Below are 18,410 nucleotides of genomic sequence, written 5' to 3' on the forward strand. Positions count from 1 at the left end.
GGGGGGGCGCGGGGGCGCGCACCTGCGGCGGAGCTCGGCGGGGTTCCAAGATGGCGGGCGGCACCCCGCTGAGGGGGGGGAGCGGGTGGGACGCGATAGGGAAGCACGGGAGGGTTTTTTTTAGGAAAAAAACTCAGGGAGCGGGCGTGGGATGCGCCTTGGTAACCTTTGGGCTGGAGGAGCTGGGGCTCGTGTGTAAATACGGGGCTGTGGCGGCTGGAGAGCAGCGCTTCGCCCCCCCTTCCTCCTCCTCCTCCTCCTCAGCCCCCGTGCCTGGCCTCAGGCTGTGGAGCGCCCTCTGCAGCGGGAGGTGCCTCTGCCCCTGCTGGGGTATTAATAATTAATAGAATTAAATGATCTTTAAGGTCCCTTCTAGCCAAAACTGCTCAGCAATTCCTCTGGTCCTCCGTGAGGAGCTCCTCGGGCCTGGCCGCTCTGAGGGCAGTGGGCGATGCCTCAGGTGCCCCTCAGCTCGGAGCAGGTGCGCCCGTGTCCGAGGATGTGTGCACAGGTTACGTGGAAGGTATTTACAGTTACACAGAGCATATCTGGAGGAGTGGGGTAAAAGTTTGAGTTCATGCTTTCAGGATGTGTTGAAGCCCATCCTGGCTGCGGAGTTGTTGGAGTTTGTTTTCATTTTAACCACAGCTAATACTGTGGGATCTGGTAACGTGTCAGAACAGTTGGCTTTGTGGCCTGGTTTATTGGCTTTATGCTGACAGGAAATCTATTTTTTCATATAAAGGCCTACTTAGTTTCCTTGTTAGGGGACTGACAAACCTACATAATGGGGAGACCATTTACGTTTTACAATCTGAAGAAAAAAGATTTTCCGTTTACATAATTTTGCATATACAGGCAGAAAGAAAGCGTGTAGATTGATCTAGTTATGTCAACAAACCTTTGAAATTATGTTTTGTTTTTTTTTTTTCCCCAGCGCATAAAACTGGTAGAAGGGAATTCAGTGTGAGGCATCCTCTTGTACACTGTGTGCAGACGGCTGTCAGGAGTTCAAACAGCTCCTTGCGGTTGAGGCAAGGTGTGAGTGTCTAGTCAGTTCTTAAGTCTCAGCTGGTAATCAGTAATATTAAAAAAAAATCCAGTACTGAATCACTTTTAAGTCGGTAATGTTTTGTACAGTTGATCTTGTCATGCCAAAGGCAAAGAAATTGCAGCTATCACTCAAGCCAAGACAAGCTGTAATTACTACAGAGGATATTGTTAATTCTTAAGTATAGTTTGCTGTCAGACAGTGTCTAGGCTAATTCTGGTCTTCCCATCCTTCGTCTAGTATGTTTTGTTTCTACCCTGCAAAAAGATGAGAATCCAGCCTGCAAATTTAGATAAAATCTGTGTGTTGTAAACAGAAGGCAACAGATTACAGCTACGTGAGCAGGACTTGGATAAAACCTCCCATTTTGTCACTCTGTAATTAGAAAATTGGAAAGAGTTTGGACTACTTTCCATTTCTGTCTTCTATGGCGTGCTTGTCTTAGAGAGTCGTAGGAGAGCACCAGGAACACCTTTTACATCTTTTCTTTTTTTAAGCAATTGGTTTGCCATTTTTCTTTGGAGGAAAAGGGGGGAAGAACCTTCTGAAGATGATTTGTGCTTAAAGCCATTGTGCAGTTAATTTTATTGCTATAGATTTATGAGGTATCGTCTAAGATATTTTTTTTCTATCTTGAATTCCTCAAATGGTTGGAGTTCCATTCAGTGGGTGTGGCAGCATGCTTAACGAGTCAGGGCAAATTCATTTCAAGTCACTGAAACCAACCTAATAAAATGTATTAATCACTGGCTTGCTTTCATCACGAGGAGCTGACGTATGAGGAAGGAATGCAATAAACAATTTGATTTCAGATAAAGAAAGGGAGAGAGGCTTTTTGTGCCAGGAGTAGCACAAGTTTATAGAGCTATTTTAGTCACAATTTCTGGAAAACCAATGACTTGATCACGACTATTCATGGCACCTTTAGTTTCAGCTCCTGTGAAGTTGAAAGACAGGTTGGGTTTCCTAATCTCTGGATAGCTGGGGAAGTTTGTGGGAGGACTTTTTTTTTCTCCTGTTTGTTCTCATAGGGAAATTAGTTCACTAAGTCCACCATGGAGTATAATGAGATGCTTCTTTCCCATCTCAACATTTCCCACTTTTTAATTGGAGTGGCAATATATATATAATATATATACAACCCTCCTGGGGGTTGAAAGAATACTTCTAAGAATAAAAAAATGTCTACCAGCATATATTGACTGTTACTGATGACCTACCAAATCTTTTATTGTGTAACTCAGAGCTTATGCTATTTTTACATTTAACTTAAGATATTTTTTATTTGTACAAGACAGCGCTTGCTCATTAGATCAAGCAGGGGGCAATCTGATTAAATACTGGAGTTGACGAGAGGTTTTTTTCAATAGGAAGAGAAGTTTTATTAAAAAATGATAATAAGGTCATATCACAGATTCTACTCCTTTCAAATAGAATTTGTATGTGTAGGCTTTCATTTTGATACCTTTTGCAGTTTTTGATATGTTCATCTTGTATAGCAGTTACATTTCCCTGCAAAGAGTGGAGTTCTCAAGAACAGTGTGTATGCTTGGATAGCTTTGTTTTCAAAATGCTAGGGATATATGTGAGCTCAAGTTGTTTTTCCTTTTCCCTTTATAAGTACGGGCAAGCCGTTCTTGTTGTAGAAGTATCTGATGTTCACATATGCAAATAATGTTGTAAAGCACTATTTATAGGTACTCATGAAGCCATGGAACATTACGTTCTGTTATTTTCATAATATTCTATTATCTCTTGTGATCCTGGAGTAGGATCCCTGAATTTACAAATGTGGCATTATATAAAAAGAAGGAAGGGTAGCTTGTTATGTTTTATCTCCATGAAATACAATGCATACCAACAGCACTACACAAACACAAGCACAAAGCTCGTCAAATAAACCCCATTATATAGCAGTTTAGTTAACTTATTAAGAACAGTAATATTTAAATAGGGCACATATAATAAGAATGGAGTTCTTTTCCTGGACTTGTGACACTTGGTGCCATGTACATTTTAAGGGAGGGGGAAGAATTCTTGTTTTGCTTTGCTTTTTAGTAACGGATGTATTTCTTTTTTAACTGCATATCTATAAAATAACTTTCAGCACGGAAGTAGTGATATAATAGTATGTTGCTTTTCCTGTATGCAAATCAGCAATACAACACACTCCTATCAAGAGTAGATTGGTAGTGCCGTGGTTGTATAGATGCAAGTATATAGTTAGAAACCGTGCTGCTGCTAGATCTGCGTAGGTCAATAGATAACACGTTGGTGTTTCCTTCCCTAAGGTAGTATATGAACGTTAGTTAGTTATCTCTCCAGTACCCGCTATTTTTAATCTAGAATTTGGAAAAATTATGATGGACCAAAGGAATAATTGCTCAGAATTTTCATTTAAGCTTCACGTTGGTAGAGTTTGGGATTTTAGTTTTGGCTTAAAGAGAGAATTAGATAAAAAGCTCCACTTAATAAACTTTTTGGAGTAAAGATTTTGCTTGTCTCGATAGCATGTTCCTGCTATTGGTGCATAAAAATGCCCCCTGCTGGCAGCTGCAGCCTGGAATAAATGCTGCTTTAAGTGCTTTCTGCTGAATAATGGCAACTTACACCTTTGGCTACAAAGGAATGTTTTTAGACAGAATGATGTTTGATAGATCTTAAAATTACTTGTGACCACCCATGGTACGCTTAATAGAGCAAATCAGCATGCCTTGCCAGTTGTTAAAGGTAATTAATTACCTATCAAACAAGCAGGTAACATCTGAGCTGTAAAGCTGCCGGGCTGCTGTGGATGCTGACAGTTTCATCTGCACATCGCGCTCCTGTGCCGCTGCAGGGTGGTGCTGTGCCCTCTCTTCCTCCGGGGTGCGGGCTCTGAGCACTCGGCAGTGTTTGCAGCTCCCTTCGCGGATGTCCCGCACTCCCTCACTTACCGCCCCGGGGCTCGGTGCTGCGGGCAGCGCGGGGCGGGACCTGCCACGGGGGCGGGGCTTGTGCCAGGCCCCGCCCACCTCACACCAGGCCCCGCCCCCTTACGGCGTGGCGGGAGGTGCCGGCAGGGGGCGGTGCGGGGCCGCGGGGCGCTGGCCCCGTTCGGGGGAGCTGTGAGCAGTCGCCGTGCCCAGGCATTGAACTGGCCGCGGGGTTTTTGTGCCCAGGGTGTTGTGAGCACACATCAGCGAGGCGAACCCGGTGTGAAGCTACGGAGCTGAAGCAGGCAGACGTGTAGACGCTGACATAATAGGGCTGTCGCTGCTTATTAACCGAGCGGCACTGATCCGCTGTAATAAGTAAAAATAGAAAAGGGCAAGCTGGGAAGAGCAGCGAAGCCATTCAGTTTTTCCATGTATGTCACATTTGGAAATACTGAGTCCATGTGAGTTCAGCCACTGTCACAGTCCTGCTCGGCTTTAAGAGCGTATTCTCTACTTCTGTTGGCCTCTCTTCTGTTTTCCCTCCTGAGCTATAACACTGTGAACTAAAAATTCCAGTGCAGGCAGATGAATGTACAAAGAAGCAAAAACTCAAATGCTTAGAATTCTGGACCTGTGTAACTACAGTTTATTCTTATTATAGCACACTCAGAAAATCTCGGTAAATATTCTTTATATAGGGATGGTGTGCTTGAACTTCTGAAGTTTGTTGTGTTACAATAACAAAAGTGCCAATGTATTGATAATCTGCTTCTATGCAGATTACTTCATATTAATTAACATTGAAGTAACATTTTAAAATGAAAAGAATGCAAAATAAAAAAGGGTGGTGTAGAGAGACAAGCAACTGTTAGCATGCATATTGCTTGCACCAAGAGCTGCAAGAAGAATGATTGTTTTCTCCAGGTTAGCCTGGGGTAAAGGACCATATTAAGACTGCTAACTAGGTTATTAGCTAAGTTATTAGCTACTGCTAGTGTAAACAGAGGTATGGCTCACAGGAGCCTTTGTTAAAAGTCAGTTTAGTCTGGATCTTCCCTAGTAGCCTAGTCTACACAGTTTTCTGTCTATAGTTCAGTTGGTTTAGAGACCAAAAAAGAATGACTTAAGTCCATACTTAAACAATAACATTGTTTAAAGTCAATCTGATAATTATTAAAATTGCTTAAAGTGAATCCGATTTTTCCAGAACATTGGTGTGGCTGGAACAGTCAATGTATAATATTTTTTGCAACTGTCCTGAATATTTCATTGCAGAATGATCTGTGTGTATCATTGGCACACAACTTGATGGATGTCAGGTGGCTGAATTAATATTTGTGAGGTGCTTTGAGATTACTGGAGAAAACACTCGCATTTTTAATGGCCCTTTAGGTCTGAGAGACATCAGTGTATTTTGTTTTTTTATTCATAAATATTATAATGGTGGCAGCAATTGAGTATTTACTGCTTTTTATATGCGTGAGAATACCAAACATATGTATTTTTAAAGGAAATTCCAGAAGACTGTGAAACTAGCTTGTAACAATAGTTTTTAGGTTTGTGTCCATTGTTTTCAAGAATATGTAAATTGTTACATTATAGAACTCACTTTGAACCCTGCTACATAATTAGCTGCACTAAACATCAGTATTCAATTTGGAAAATCTGTAGCCAAGTGTTTTATTACAATTTCATGGAAAAGGAGAGAATGTGAACAAAACCGTTGAGCAAATAATCTGAAATGCAGTTAAAAATAATGAAAACCAAGCACCAGCCGCATAAACACACCAGATGAAGACACAGCAAATGAAGGTCATAAAAAAATAAACTGGAATAAAAACACGACCAATCCTCAGCTGAACTAAATATGGCCATCTGCAGAGGGAGTGATGGAACCTTGGTCATTTGCGTTAGCTGAGGGTTTGGTCTGTGCAATTTATTATAAGTCAGGAGGAAATGACAGTAACAGTAAAGGTTTTTTGGTCAACAGCAGTTGTGTAGGGCTCCTGCAGAGATTTGGTGTTCTGACAACCGTCCTCCTGCAAATCCAGTTAAGTTGCTTTAAAATAGCCCCTGCGTGCTCCACCCTGCTGCGTGGCTGGCACACTGAGACACGAGTCCGCGCTGTTACGGCTGCAGTTCACAGCCCAGGTTTTAGCATAGCCCTGTGCTGTGTGAGCTGATCTGACACAGCTCACGCTGCTCGGCCTGAGGCAGGAGCACGCAGCCAGCTCTGCTGGCCCCCTGTAAGACTGGTAACCCCAAGCAGAGGCCGGCCATGTGGCTTGCTCCATCTTAGGCTGCTATAGTTGTATTTGCCAGGGGGATGCTGCTTCAAGCAGTGTGATTGGTCTTAAAACCCTCAAATACTGGGAAAGGCAAGAGAACAATAAGTAGAGTTACAGTTCTTAGAATATGTAATGTTGTTACATGCACGAGTCCATGTGTTTATATCTCCTTGCAGTTTGTCTTCTCCGTGGGGTATCACTGGTGCCTTTTTTCAGCCCTCCAAGCACCTATCAGCTTCAAGATCAGGTATGAAAACCATTTTTACTTGCATTTCAGCACTGTTCATTCTAAAGCATATTAAACCCAAAGTGCTTGAGTTATTTGCTCAGCTGACTCCATCAGCCCAACTTCTTTCCTATTGCTCTCACCTTCATGTGTGTCCATTCCCTCCTGCATCTTCTTAAAACCATGCTTTTTTCAGTGATGTGAGAGAAAAACCCTTTTCAAGGCTTTCATTTAAGCAATGTCATAAAGTACTGTAAAAGAGCAATAGCTCTGCCCTGACAGGTTCTTGGGGGAGATCTGTGGTCAGCTGGTGTTTTGGGAGCTTTAGCTTGTGTTTTATCCTCCTGAGACAGGATCATAGGAGGGCCTGGTGCGTGTCCTAGGTCTCGCTGTACGTGGTTAGAAGGGGAGCAAACACGTTTAGTAATAAAGTTATCTTACAAGCACATCCGACTTCCGTACAGTCAGCTCATTTGCTTCGCGGGGAGCGTTGAGCTTCCTGTGCTGTCAGTCAATCAACTTGCTGACTCTGTGGGGAAATGGTGAAAAAACACGTGAAAGTGAAAGAGGGATGAGACACACCGTAATTAATACAAGGTGCTGTGCCCAGGGCAGGAACGCAGATGTGCGTTGGTGTTTACAAAAGGCCTGGCAAGGCATTGTTCAAAAGAAAAGAGATGTGATTGTGTGGGTTCATACGGTGAGGCAGGGAACCTGGGAGGATCTCGTCCTGCTTTCTACATCACAAATTCACATCTTTTTGCCAGGCTTATGTGGAAGGAGTCCAGAAAACAAGCAGAAGGGAGCTCATTCTGGAGGAGCAGTGCCTGCCTGAGGAAGCAACGAGGTCAGTAGTGGGTGCAGCAGAAAGGGCTTGGGTTAGCAGAGAATGAAACGGAGCAAACGACACATGGGCGGTAATAGAAAACCTCTGGGAGGACGGGATGGAGAAGGGGAAGGGGCGATAGGAGAAGGAAAGATGCTGCTTAGGGAAAGGCTGGTGAGGGCTGGAGGAGGATGGTGAGGAGAGCGGGGACAGGGGGGATGCCGGGGGGACAGGGGTGGGTGGCCCTGCGAGCGGAGCCCCTTTGCCCCGGCCCTGCTAAAGCAGCTGGAGCAAGCGAGGGGGCGCTTGGGATGCTCCCTGATTAATAGCAGAGGGTCCGGGCCGTGACCGCAAGCTCGGCATGTGCCGGAGCCTCGCTGCACTTTCCCAGCCCCCCTGCCAGGATGAGGGGGGTCGGAGGGAGGGAGGGAGGGAGGCAGCGAGCGGGACGGGGCGATCGGCAGCCAGCTGCGAGCCAGCAGCGCTCCGGAGCCGCGGCTTCCTGGAAGCGGAGCCCGGCCGGGCAGCAGCCGGCGGCGATAAGCGGGGCTGGCGGAGCCCTCCCGGCGGCACGGCCCCGGCGAGCCCGCAGGTAAGGCAGCACCTGGCAGCACGACCGAGCCGCGGGGCTGCGGCTGGCGGGGGGGAGAGAGGAGCAGGGTGCCGGTGCCGGTGGAGGACCGAGCGCCGCGGGGCAACCGGGAGGCTCCGGCACCGCGGCGGGGAGAGCTGCGGGAAACGCACAAGAGCTGCCCGGCTCCTCCAGCGGGGGCACCTCCGGAGAGCCGTGAGCCGGAGAGCCGTGAGCAGGCAAGCATCGAGCCCTCCTGCAGGAGCAGGGCGGTGCGGTGGTGGTTTAGCCAGGGGTAAGCGCGTTCGTGCCAGGAGACGCCCGGGAACCCCTCAGGAGGTGAATGCCTGGCTGGAGCAGGTGGAAAAGTCAGAGGAGCAGGGCAATGTTTATGCCATCCTGCGGGGGTTGTGTTTTGGAGGTGTCGCTGTATGGGCTGGTTATATTTTTGTAAGCTCTTTTTGACTGTGTAGAGGTTGTATTTTATTTGCTCATAAATACGGATTGAGGTTTTGGATCATGGCCCGGTTACATTTTGCTTCAGACAGTTTACTTTCCCCTTTCAATAAGCTTTAAATACACTGGGCCATATGGAAATTGACTTGTTCATCAACCCAAGAAAGTTGAACGAGTTTGGAAAATGATGTTACGTAATTCTTGAGCGTGCGAGTATCGAACCGGAGTCAGAGCAGCAGTACTCAGAACTCCCGATTCAGTCATTCACTTCATTGGTAACAAGACTTGATCTGTCTCTACCAGTGTTTTCACAGCTGTAAAATGGGAGCTACACCTTTTAATGAGGGGCATTACATAATCTTTTTGGAAAGACTTTACTGAAAAAGAAAAAGCATAGTAATGGTCATTTTAGATCGTGTAAGGGTAGTAAACAACACAACGTACATCTGAGGGAGCGTTTTATGTTGAATGGAGAGAGGTGTCTGAGAAAGATGTGGTGTCTAGTGGAACGTGAACGTTAGAAACTTCTCCGTAATGTTCATTTCTCATGCAGTTGCTCAGTTACATGCTGCTGCCCTGAATTCTGCAGAGTGGATGACATAAGCACTAGTGCTTCCCATATGGGAAGGAGGTGTTACTGAGTAGCAGACCAAGCCCACTGTGTGCCCCACGTCTAGAGAGAAGCTTATCAGGGATGCGACACGTGCGATATGGTAGTGAGCAGCTAGCTTGTTAAATTTTTTCCGCCCATTAGATTCTGAATATTGTTTAGAGGAATGAAAGGGCGTCCGTGAAACAACAGGTTCTGTGTCCTATCCTGTGCTCAATTCTAGAGTCAGTAACTGAAGTGAAGGAGTGGCATTTCTGTTAACAGCATGAAGCCAAGAATGGTGAAATATAGGCCAAACAGTGAGTTATGTAATGCTATTCCCTAAAGGGCAGTATAAAGACGAGATGATTTCCTTATGTCCAGATGAAGAGCAGCAGCAGAGTTGCTCTGCAATGTCCGCTCCAGCCCTGGGTTCCTTAGGATCAATCCAGGCAGGGACCTGAGCCCCCATAATAGCAGATCGACCAATATCACTTTATTCCCTTCCACAGCTAATTCCTCCGCAAATACTCCTTTGCGATATGCTTATAAAGAACCTGAGAAGTGGCGTGGGGCTATTATAGCTAGAAAGGAAGTCAGTCTACTGGGAGGGGAAAGTTACAATTGTAATGTGCCTCTCTTGAGGGCTTGAAGAATGATAATGTGGAATTGTAGTGTACCAGGACAAAAGAGAGGCTCTGGGTATAGAAAGTTTTGCAAAACAAAGCAAGGGAATGAGGCATGTCTCAAAGGGGTTGTTAATCGTGCCCTTTGGATGAAATAAATAGTAAGGCTACATTGGAAGAGAAGTAGATATTTCATGTAAAATAGTGGGTTTAACATTAGTTTAATATACACACTTGCTCTTAGCCAAAAGACTGAGAAAAAGGGAACAGACAGAGTTGAATTATCCAGATTGTTATTGACCAGAACTGGATTTTGGAAGGTGACTGGCTGGTGACAATCCAAAATTATACAGACAGCAAGTCTTGCAAAGACCATCAGCAGGCCTTTAATGACTACAGGTGCTCAGGGTCCTGGGTTTAATTCTGATCTTAAGATGACGCCTCCACTAGTCCAAGAGGGACTTAAAGGTCTGTTTCTGACTTACCAGTTTTTATCCACTTTTTCCAACTTTTCCATTTCTGTTGCCAGTTTATTCTCCCTCAGTGCAGATTGCTTTAAACCAATATGTCTTCAAAGACATAGTGCCTGAAACCATGATTTCTATCCAATGTTTTGGGAAGAAAAAAAAAAAAAACAACAACTTGGTTTTCAGCCAGTCAGTGCATTTAATCATTACTAATTTAGAGGATCAGAATACCAGACAATCTCGCTTTCTTTGTCACTAATACAGAAAATGCTGTAAGTGTAGTTAACAAACCATTTTGTATGTAATTGATCTAGGTTTGAACTTGGCTATTTCTAGTTAAATAATAAAATCTGTTTCACAGGGAACTTAAAATGCAATTATTGCAAAAGTAACTGTGTCAGTGATATTTTCTTACCCATCAGATATGTTCTTTCCATTAATTCATCCCTGATTTACTTGATAGAGTAGTAAAAATCTATTTTCAGTATTTTTTTTTTTAACTCCTGCTATTCCAGGCTGAGAGTGCAATAATCCTTGCAAACTGCTCTGGTCCTTACATCATGGACTGAGATCCACTGTAGTGTTGACATTTTACCGTGTCAATCTCAATTGAACTGTATAATGCTCCTAATAACTTGCTTTAGATTATTCTTACAGATTAGCAAAAGAACATTTTTTTTAATCTCTAATAATGTACAGCCCCAAGTTCAGTTTGCTAAGTTTTTATTCTGTTTTTTCTTTCCTTTCTCTACAACTAAATTGTTCAGACTAGAGATTCTAAGAATGCTAGAAGGCTGAAGCTGGGATCTCTAAAACATAAACTGTTAATAGGTTCCTATAATCTCAAGTAAGAAAGATCTCTTGGTCCTCAACAGCTTAGAGGGCCAAGGACTGCATGCATCAGCATGGCAACAAGCAGTAGAGGCATTCACATCTAACAGACACTTCAGACATTCTGGCCTTACGTGCTCCTGACATATCTCATCTGTAAAACAGTGATAGTACAGTAATGTTTACATAGCATTGGAGGGATGATAAGAAATCAATATCAAGTGTTCTCAATGATGTAGGGCAAGTTACGTTTATGACTAAGAATGAACCTTGTTCCTCTTAGCTGCATGCTTTCCTCACATTTTTCATATGGTAGGAATAGCAGTAACAAAGCATTCATCGTTTTGTTCTAAAAAAAAAAAAAAAAGCTCTCAGAATGTGTGCTCACCACAACAGTTTTCTCTAACTATTGTAGGAACATTTTAAAACTTGTACTTTTAAGCTATGCGTAAGTATTGATAGTCAACATTATGTGCGCCTATGAAGGCAGAAAGGGTTATATGGTTACATGTATTTGCAGATCTTTTTGCTTCACATTCTTGCAGACCAGAACAACAACATAACTTTCTTCTTTCAGGATAGTTAATGTTCTGGCCCAGAATTATAGCACCAGATGTGTTGCCACAGAAACAATTTAAAGGGAGAAGGAATCGCAAGCGAGTTGTCTTTCTAATGGAAAATATAAAAGTAGTATTAATGTTTTAGAGCATGTCATTGGTTTTCTACGTGTGTTATATGTTTGTGCATGAGACAATAAGGAAGAATTGTACTTTTTTGTTTTGTCCATCTGTTATTGTTTTAAAAGCTCTATACAGGGTTGAAAATTGAAAAATACTGTATTATGGGCATGTTACATACCTCAGAGACATTTTTTATTAAATCCTGATTCATTTTTAGAAACATTTTCCCTGAAAAGTGTGCAGTGTGCTTGCAGATTTACTTAGCTCCACTTGCGGCATGCTTTGGAAAATATTTCCAGTAACAGTTGTTTCTGTTAAAGTAAGGAAACATATTCAACTATATAAAATTATCCCAGATTTTGATGCTGAGAATTAATAGCACATTCTTACTTACTGTAGTTGACATGCTGATGAAAAGAAGGAATGTATATAGGAAATATTTTGATTTAATCTTGCCTAGGAAGGCTTAAAGCAACCAAAGCCCTGGATTTTAGCTAGCATTTCTTTTACTCTGACTGGTTGCCATAGGGTGCTCTATTCAACATACTGTTTTCTCAACTGTTATGAAAATATTCATCTGGACAAAATGCAACATAAATTGCCTTAATATCTCCTTTTCACTTTGACCACAGAAGGGCATCTTTTTTTCCTACCGTTTTGTACGCTATTTGGGGGTAGAATAACAAGAAAAACATCCATGAAGGCCAGAACTACAGCAGAACAGGTTGGCGCCTATAATTGTATTGGAAACTCTGCAGATATGGATACATTTTGTGTTTACAAAAGGAGATTTTTCTTGAATTTAGGCTGATTTTATATCAATTTAATTTAAGAAAAATGCTGACAATTGTATCTGTACTAGGATTTCATTTTACTCAAAGACTTGTCATAAAATGCAGCATCTGTAACTAACATTGGTGGGCATTTCTTGTATGAAAAGACGGAAAAAATTCTTATATGACTTTGCCTGAAAAATCAGGGAAAATTTTAAAAAGGCCATGATCCACACATAGAGACTTGTTTCCACAGTTACTTGTCATATATGCTGTTGAAAGTTATTTCTCCTTGCAAATTTTGAAATACAGCTGTCTGGGTAGCTGAAGAAAACATAACTGCATTTTTCTTACCAAAATCCAGAGTGAAACTCATGTTGTTTTGAAGCGATGGAAAAACGTGATTATGTGCATCTTTGTGCATAATGCTACCTGGAGTTTTGGGAGGATAATAAGCATAGACTGTTATGCTGAGGAGCCTTTATTATTATTTATTTATTCATTTATTTATTACTTGCTTTCTGTGAAGTAGGTATTTTTTTTTAAATCTTATTTTACAGTGTAACATTGCTTTTTGTATAGCCATACTTTTAAATGTGTCTCAGCCTGGAAATATGTAATTTATGCCCTTTGTTCCCTATCCTTTATACAAATCTAGCATTTTTACTTTTCCGTTGTTGAAAATTACTTATAACAGAAGTATTGGAATATGTCAATGTATACAGGAGTTATGAACAGTTACGTAAGCTTATGAAAAAATGTTCCACCTCTTTATAAGTGTCCTACAGGAGTAATCTTTTGAAACCTATCAGTTTTGGAATTAGAGTGCATAGCATGTCACACATTTGAGTTTTGGCAGGTTCACAGGCATGTACATCACCAAACAAGATGTGCCATAAAGATAAGAAATGCATTTCTCTCTTGCATTCCTTATTCGGGCAGAGCTCCAATTTTGGGTGTGGAAGGAATGCAGAGCTGGGCCTAGCGCTTGTGGCTGCACAGGTTAGGAGTGAACTTTCAGTGTAAAATTTGGATCTGAAAATGCATCTATATTTTGCTAGAAGACCACAGTTATTTAAATCCAGGTTTCTGGCTTGAGTGTTCTTTGGGGCGGAATCAGTTCTTGTTTGCAAGCTGATCCAGACATCCCCATAATTAGTTAACATCCCTTTTGTTTGATTCCACGAGGAGACAGGTTAGTCTGTCTTTAGGTGGTAGAGATTTCCCAGACAGATATTGTAAACTTGAAATATAGGTACTTACAATTTTCTTTAAAATGTCCTTTGGGCCTGAAATTTCTTGTGCTTGGTTTCAATCCAGTGTTGAATAAGACTGGAAAGTCTGAATAATGTCAGTTCAGCTGCATTTGAGTTATTCAAGTGCATTTTAAAAATATGTACTTTCCACTTACATTTTTTCCATAATTCTTTGCACTCACATAACCTCTGTCTTATTATTTAAATTGCCACAGACGTGAAGAGGAAAAAATCATTCTCCAGTACCAGGACTCAACAGATAACCAAATAGGGAGGCAATTGAAAGACCTCAGTGTACTTTAAAGTCATAATGTTTACTGCTTTAGCGTTAGCATGAATAGGTTTACATTTCTAGTAGTGCAGACGAAACACAGTATAAATAACATCCAGTTTTCCTGTGCACTGAATTTCCGCAGTGTTTACTTTCTGTAACTGAAATTTTGTAAGAAGAGTTTTCAGTTTCTCTAGAATGTGAGGAAGGATTTTATTTGATGAGATTTGTAAAGTCAAAGTGATAGGCCATGGTTTTCCCAAAGATTTGATGCACATTCCAAATGCATATGTAGCTGATGGAGCAATTATTACAATTATCTTCTCATTTGTGAAAAAGTGGCTAATACTTGATCTATATAGAAAATTCATAGGCTTTTCTCAAGTTGGAAAGATTCGTAGCTATTTAGCTGGTACCTGTGTGTCTGCTGTGTTTTGTTTGTTTGTTTTTATAATGGAAGAAAAAAACATAAATGCAGTTACAATGGATGGATCATGTTCAAAAATCTTAGTTAAGTTAGTTTAGTTCCGTCAGTAACATAACAGTTTCAACATCACTGTTTGTTAACTGAGCATTAGAGTGTGCCTTTTTTCATGCTTTTAGTACATTAGTATTTGCATAGACTTCTTGAAAAGCCGTCCCTATGCTTTTGTTATTCATTGTCTGAAATGGAAGCCCACAGAGTGATCTTCAAGGTACTGTCACCTTTCAAGGGAGTCCTGTATGTAGAAAGCTGACAGGAAATACTACTTTAATTAACCACAACTCCCACTGAAACAATGGACCTATCCCTTGTGTAACTCTGTTGAAGTCATTGGATCTTATTCCTAATTCCACTGAGGCCGAGCTGTGCCCCTCCCTTTTTCTGAAGTGTTCACATGCCAATGTGTTGTGCAACCAACATAATTTGTTAACAAATAAAGAATTTAAATAACCTTAAAAAATCAGTGCAGGCATCCCAGCAGCCTGTAAACAAACATCAGAAGTACAACACAAATAAGTAGCAGTGCAAAGTACCTTAAAATTGTTCTTCAAGAACAACATAAGTCTAAGGCATATGTGCTCTGAAAGAGAAGGTTTGGAAAAGATCGTGTACTGCATCTTCTGGTAAGATCCAGACATAGTTTCTGTATCTACACAGCCTAACTTTTGCCTCCAGAGCTGCAGTAATACATGGTGAATCTTTTCCCACTGTGTGTGTGTGGATTTACTTGCATTCTAGCTTAATTTAAAGCAATGAGCAAGTATACTATGACCTCTAGTCATAGACCTCTCTCAAGTAAACCAAGTCGTATGGAGCAAAACGCCGTTTTGTCTGTTACAACGTTGAATGGACTGTGTGTCACTGCTGCGGGAAGCGTGTCTGGATTTAATTCTGGATCTGGATTTGTGTATTGCTGGGATTGCTTGTCAACACATCTATATTGTATCTGAGTGGCCATTTCTGAATTTTGAAGAGTACCCAAGTGATTTTCTGCCAGTACGGTCTCTGGGCTGTGCATTCTCAATGATGATTCAGTAGAGGATCACAAATGTGAGTTCGCAAGGTTAATGATCCATGTGCTGATGTTTGGAGGGTCATAGTGCAAGGGTGGGAAAACTGCCAGGGGATATAAAACATCACAGGGACATACAGTTCTATCGACCGCCTCTTCAGCCAGGCATGGTTCTTCGTTAATGGGAAGGCTTATCTCTGTGAAGCTTACAGTGCTGTTCAGCATTCTGAACGCTGCTGCCATCGTATCAGGCTCATCTGGCAAGATGTGTGGTATCTGTCTTTCACAAATCATGCCTGTCTGATGCCAGAAAATCAGGTCATTACACACATTGTTTAATATTGCTGGAATCATAACAATACCGTTGTATTTAAGTGTTTTGCCTGTGTGCTGTCCTGAAATTTAAAGCTTGGTGATCTCATCTATCACCAGAACTCCTTAAATTGTCAGTCTAGCAATAGCTACATGAACATGAACTATGCATTTGGCCATCTATCTTCGTGTTAAATCTCTTTGCCACTCCGACAACTGTAACTGAACACAAACCTGACTGTCATTTTCCTACATACCATGTTTTGAAGGTGACTGTTGTTTGACCTTGTTCTGTTTGGACATTGGAAGCTGACGAACTAAGGATCAGTATGTACAGTGACCTGGCTGACACCTTGCATCCTTTGCTCATTGGTCTTGGGTGACAGCTCTTCATGCTCTTGAGTCAATGTGTGCGTTAGCACTATAATTCACTCCATCCATCTTGAAAGGGAACTAAGAGAACTTGCTTACAGGGGGATCTGTTTTTTGAAGTGGTGCAATCCTATTCTGCAAGGGTGGCCTGAAATGTAATTGGCTTGTAGGTAAGTATTAAAGACTGGATAACATAGATGAAGTTAATTTGCATCACAAAAATAGTTACTGTTTTATGAGGCATGAAGGATTTACCCACAGATTTTTTTTAATAAACTGAAGATTTTAGTTGTTCTATGCTTGTCTTGTGGCCATAGTAATCTCTGTTCTGCACTTAAATGTAATATTGCTATATCTTTGTCTCAGATGAGTTTTTTTAATGGTATAGCCACCATATGACATTAAAAGCATTTGCAGCTACCTTGATATGGCAGCGTTGTATGTCAATGCAATTTGTTCTTTTTTGCAGATGTTTTATAGCTGTATGTCTGCACTAACAATGTCCTTGCAGTATCTTAAGTGGCGCAAGTAATAAGCCCTTCCCTCTATCTGTTAAGTCCCTGTCTATGCTGCATATTCCTGCCCTCATAGCTAGATTGGGTAAGGATTGTTGGTCAAAGATAACATTTTTCTTATGGCTGAATTATCAAAAGACACAAGCATAGAAGCAGTTATAGTGAACAGTAAACATGTAGTTCTACTTGTTTTAATTCTGAAGGATGGTTTTAACTATGGTGCTAGAAAGCACAGCCTTGCTAGATTGCTTTGTTCATTCCAGGAGCACTTTAGTAGTAAATAACACCTATATTCTTGATAGCAGTGAGGTGCTGATAGCATAAATTATGACAGAAAACGGCCACATTGGAGGATTTTTTAAATTTACATTATCTACTACTAATACCTTGCAAAACCTTACTAGATGTATTATACACCCTGGTTTGTATTACAAACCAAGTTTTTTTTTTTTTTTTTTTTTTTTTTTGTGTGTAGCTCTATAAAAGATTTGTGTTACAAAGTTTCTGGCATAGCTGTGAGTGCTAAGAGGAATGCTAAAAAATAAAATCCGTGAGGATTTAGCTATGCTAGCAAAATGCTCACTCAAAATACTCCTTTTGCCAGGATTGCCTGTGTCTTTTGGGGACAGAGGTAGACACAAGCTGGCAGAAGAACTCGGTTATCTCTTCTGTGGGAATTTTGTTGTTATACATCAATGCAGAGTAAACCAGTCCAAGGTCTAAGAAAAACTCCTCGTGATGCTGAAAAATATGAAACACTAAACAGATGCAACTGCGTCTGTGAAAGCTTTGAGTCCTAAGGGAACAAAGACTTGGGTTCACAGTCTAAGAAGAAGTTTGAGACAGAGATCCGATAGATTCTTTTTTTGTGCACAAACCAAACTCATTTTCATGAGTGACTCACTGTCTTTGTTGATGATATTCATAACATTTCAAGGGACATTAAAATTAGGTTAGCTTTTGGCCTAAGTGTGGTTTGATCTCAACCAATCCTGCTGCTGATCAGCTATTGCTTAGCACTTCAAGTTATGTCTGCTTTTTTTTTTTTTTTCTTTTTTTCTTTTTCTAGGGAGTAGCTTTCTTGTGCTTCTGCTAGGTGACTGAGAAGAGCCTGACACTTCCAGGAATTTATTATCTCTAGCAGAAGTCTTGCTTATGTCAGTTATTGATAAGTGAGAAAGTAAACATCTGGCTGATTAGGCACTGCACTTTCAGTGGCTTACCACTAGGCTGTTTTCATTTCTGTTTTTCACAGCACACGGTGGTCTTGCAAAAAAAAAAAAAAAAAAAAGTACTACCCTTTATTAATTTCTTAAATTATTTTTTACTGTATGGCTTTGGTAGACAGTTATCTACTTTTTGCTCCTTTCTAATGTAAAAGTATTTTTGTTTACAAATTTCACTTGCATTAAAGATAATTTCTAGTCTTGCTGGAAATGCTTTCAACTTAAGAAGTGTGTGACCAACTGTATTAACCTCTAATGAATATCAAAAGGGAGCCTTCTCATACCCAAACAGACATTCTCTATTTGCTGACTGTGAGATATTTGTATTAAATAGCAGTAACAAAAACACAGGGCTGAAGAAAGGAAGTTTATAGAGGCCAGGGCAGATGTGAACTCTGCAATCAGTTGTTTTGGTAGAAGGCATCACCATTCTCCTTTAGAGATCTCTTGTCAGAACTGTTTACGTGAGCTCTCCCTATCCAACTTCCAAGAAAATAGCTGTTTTAGAATAAACACTTGAAACAGTAGTCTTTGCTAAGCTAACATTTTTAGACTGAAATAGGATTAAGGGAGGTTCCACAGAGTAATGATCATTGCAGATTGTCATGGTCTTTCGTGGGCAAACTATGTCCAGAAGTCAGTCCATGAGTTTGACTCTTG

At 41.3% G+C, this 18,410-nt stretch overlaps 1 protein-coding gene and 1 long non-coding RNA gene across 27 annotated transcripts in view; one reads left to right on the top strand and one right to left on the bottom strand.

The window, feature by feature from the left end:
- The first annotated feature begins 4,387 nt into the window (after positions 1–4,387).
- RIPOR3 (RIPOR family member 3) overlaps positions 4,388–18,410 on the top strand; it is a 55,065-nt gene continuing 41,042 nt past the window's right edge. For 3 of the 26 annotated variants that reach the window (XM_084537968.1, XM_084537990.1, XM_084537979.1), the window contains exon 1: positions 7,656–7,901. In XM_084537968.1, the coding sequence (XP_084394094.1) occupies positions 7,671–7,901 (231 nt within the window). In that variant the 5' untranslated portion in view covers positions 7,656–7,670. The other 23 variants (XM_084537971.1, XM_084537977.1, XM_084537991.1 and 20 more) reach the window with 19 other exon arrangements.
- LOC311445665 lies at positions 4,587–10,152 on the bottom strand. Its single transcript, XR_014698570.1, has 2 exons — positions 10,037–10,152; positions 4,587–7,012 (listed from the first exon to the last, which is right to left on the bottom strand). It is a non-coding gene; the product is annotated as an uncharacterized lncRNA (long non-coding RNA).

This window comes from Aythya ferina, assembly GCF_964211825.1.
Source record: "Aythya ferina genome assembly, chromosome: 16".
In the NCBI taxonomy this organism is placed as follows: domain Eukaryota; kingdom Metazoa; phylum Chordata; class Aves; order Anseriformes; family Anatidae; genus Aythya; species Aythya ferina.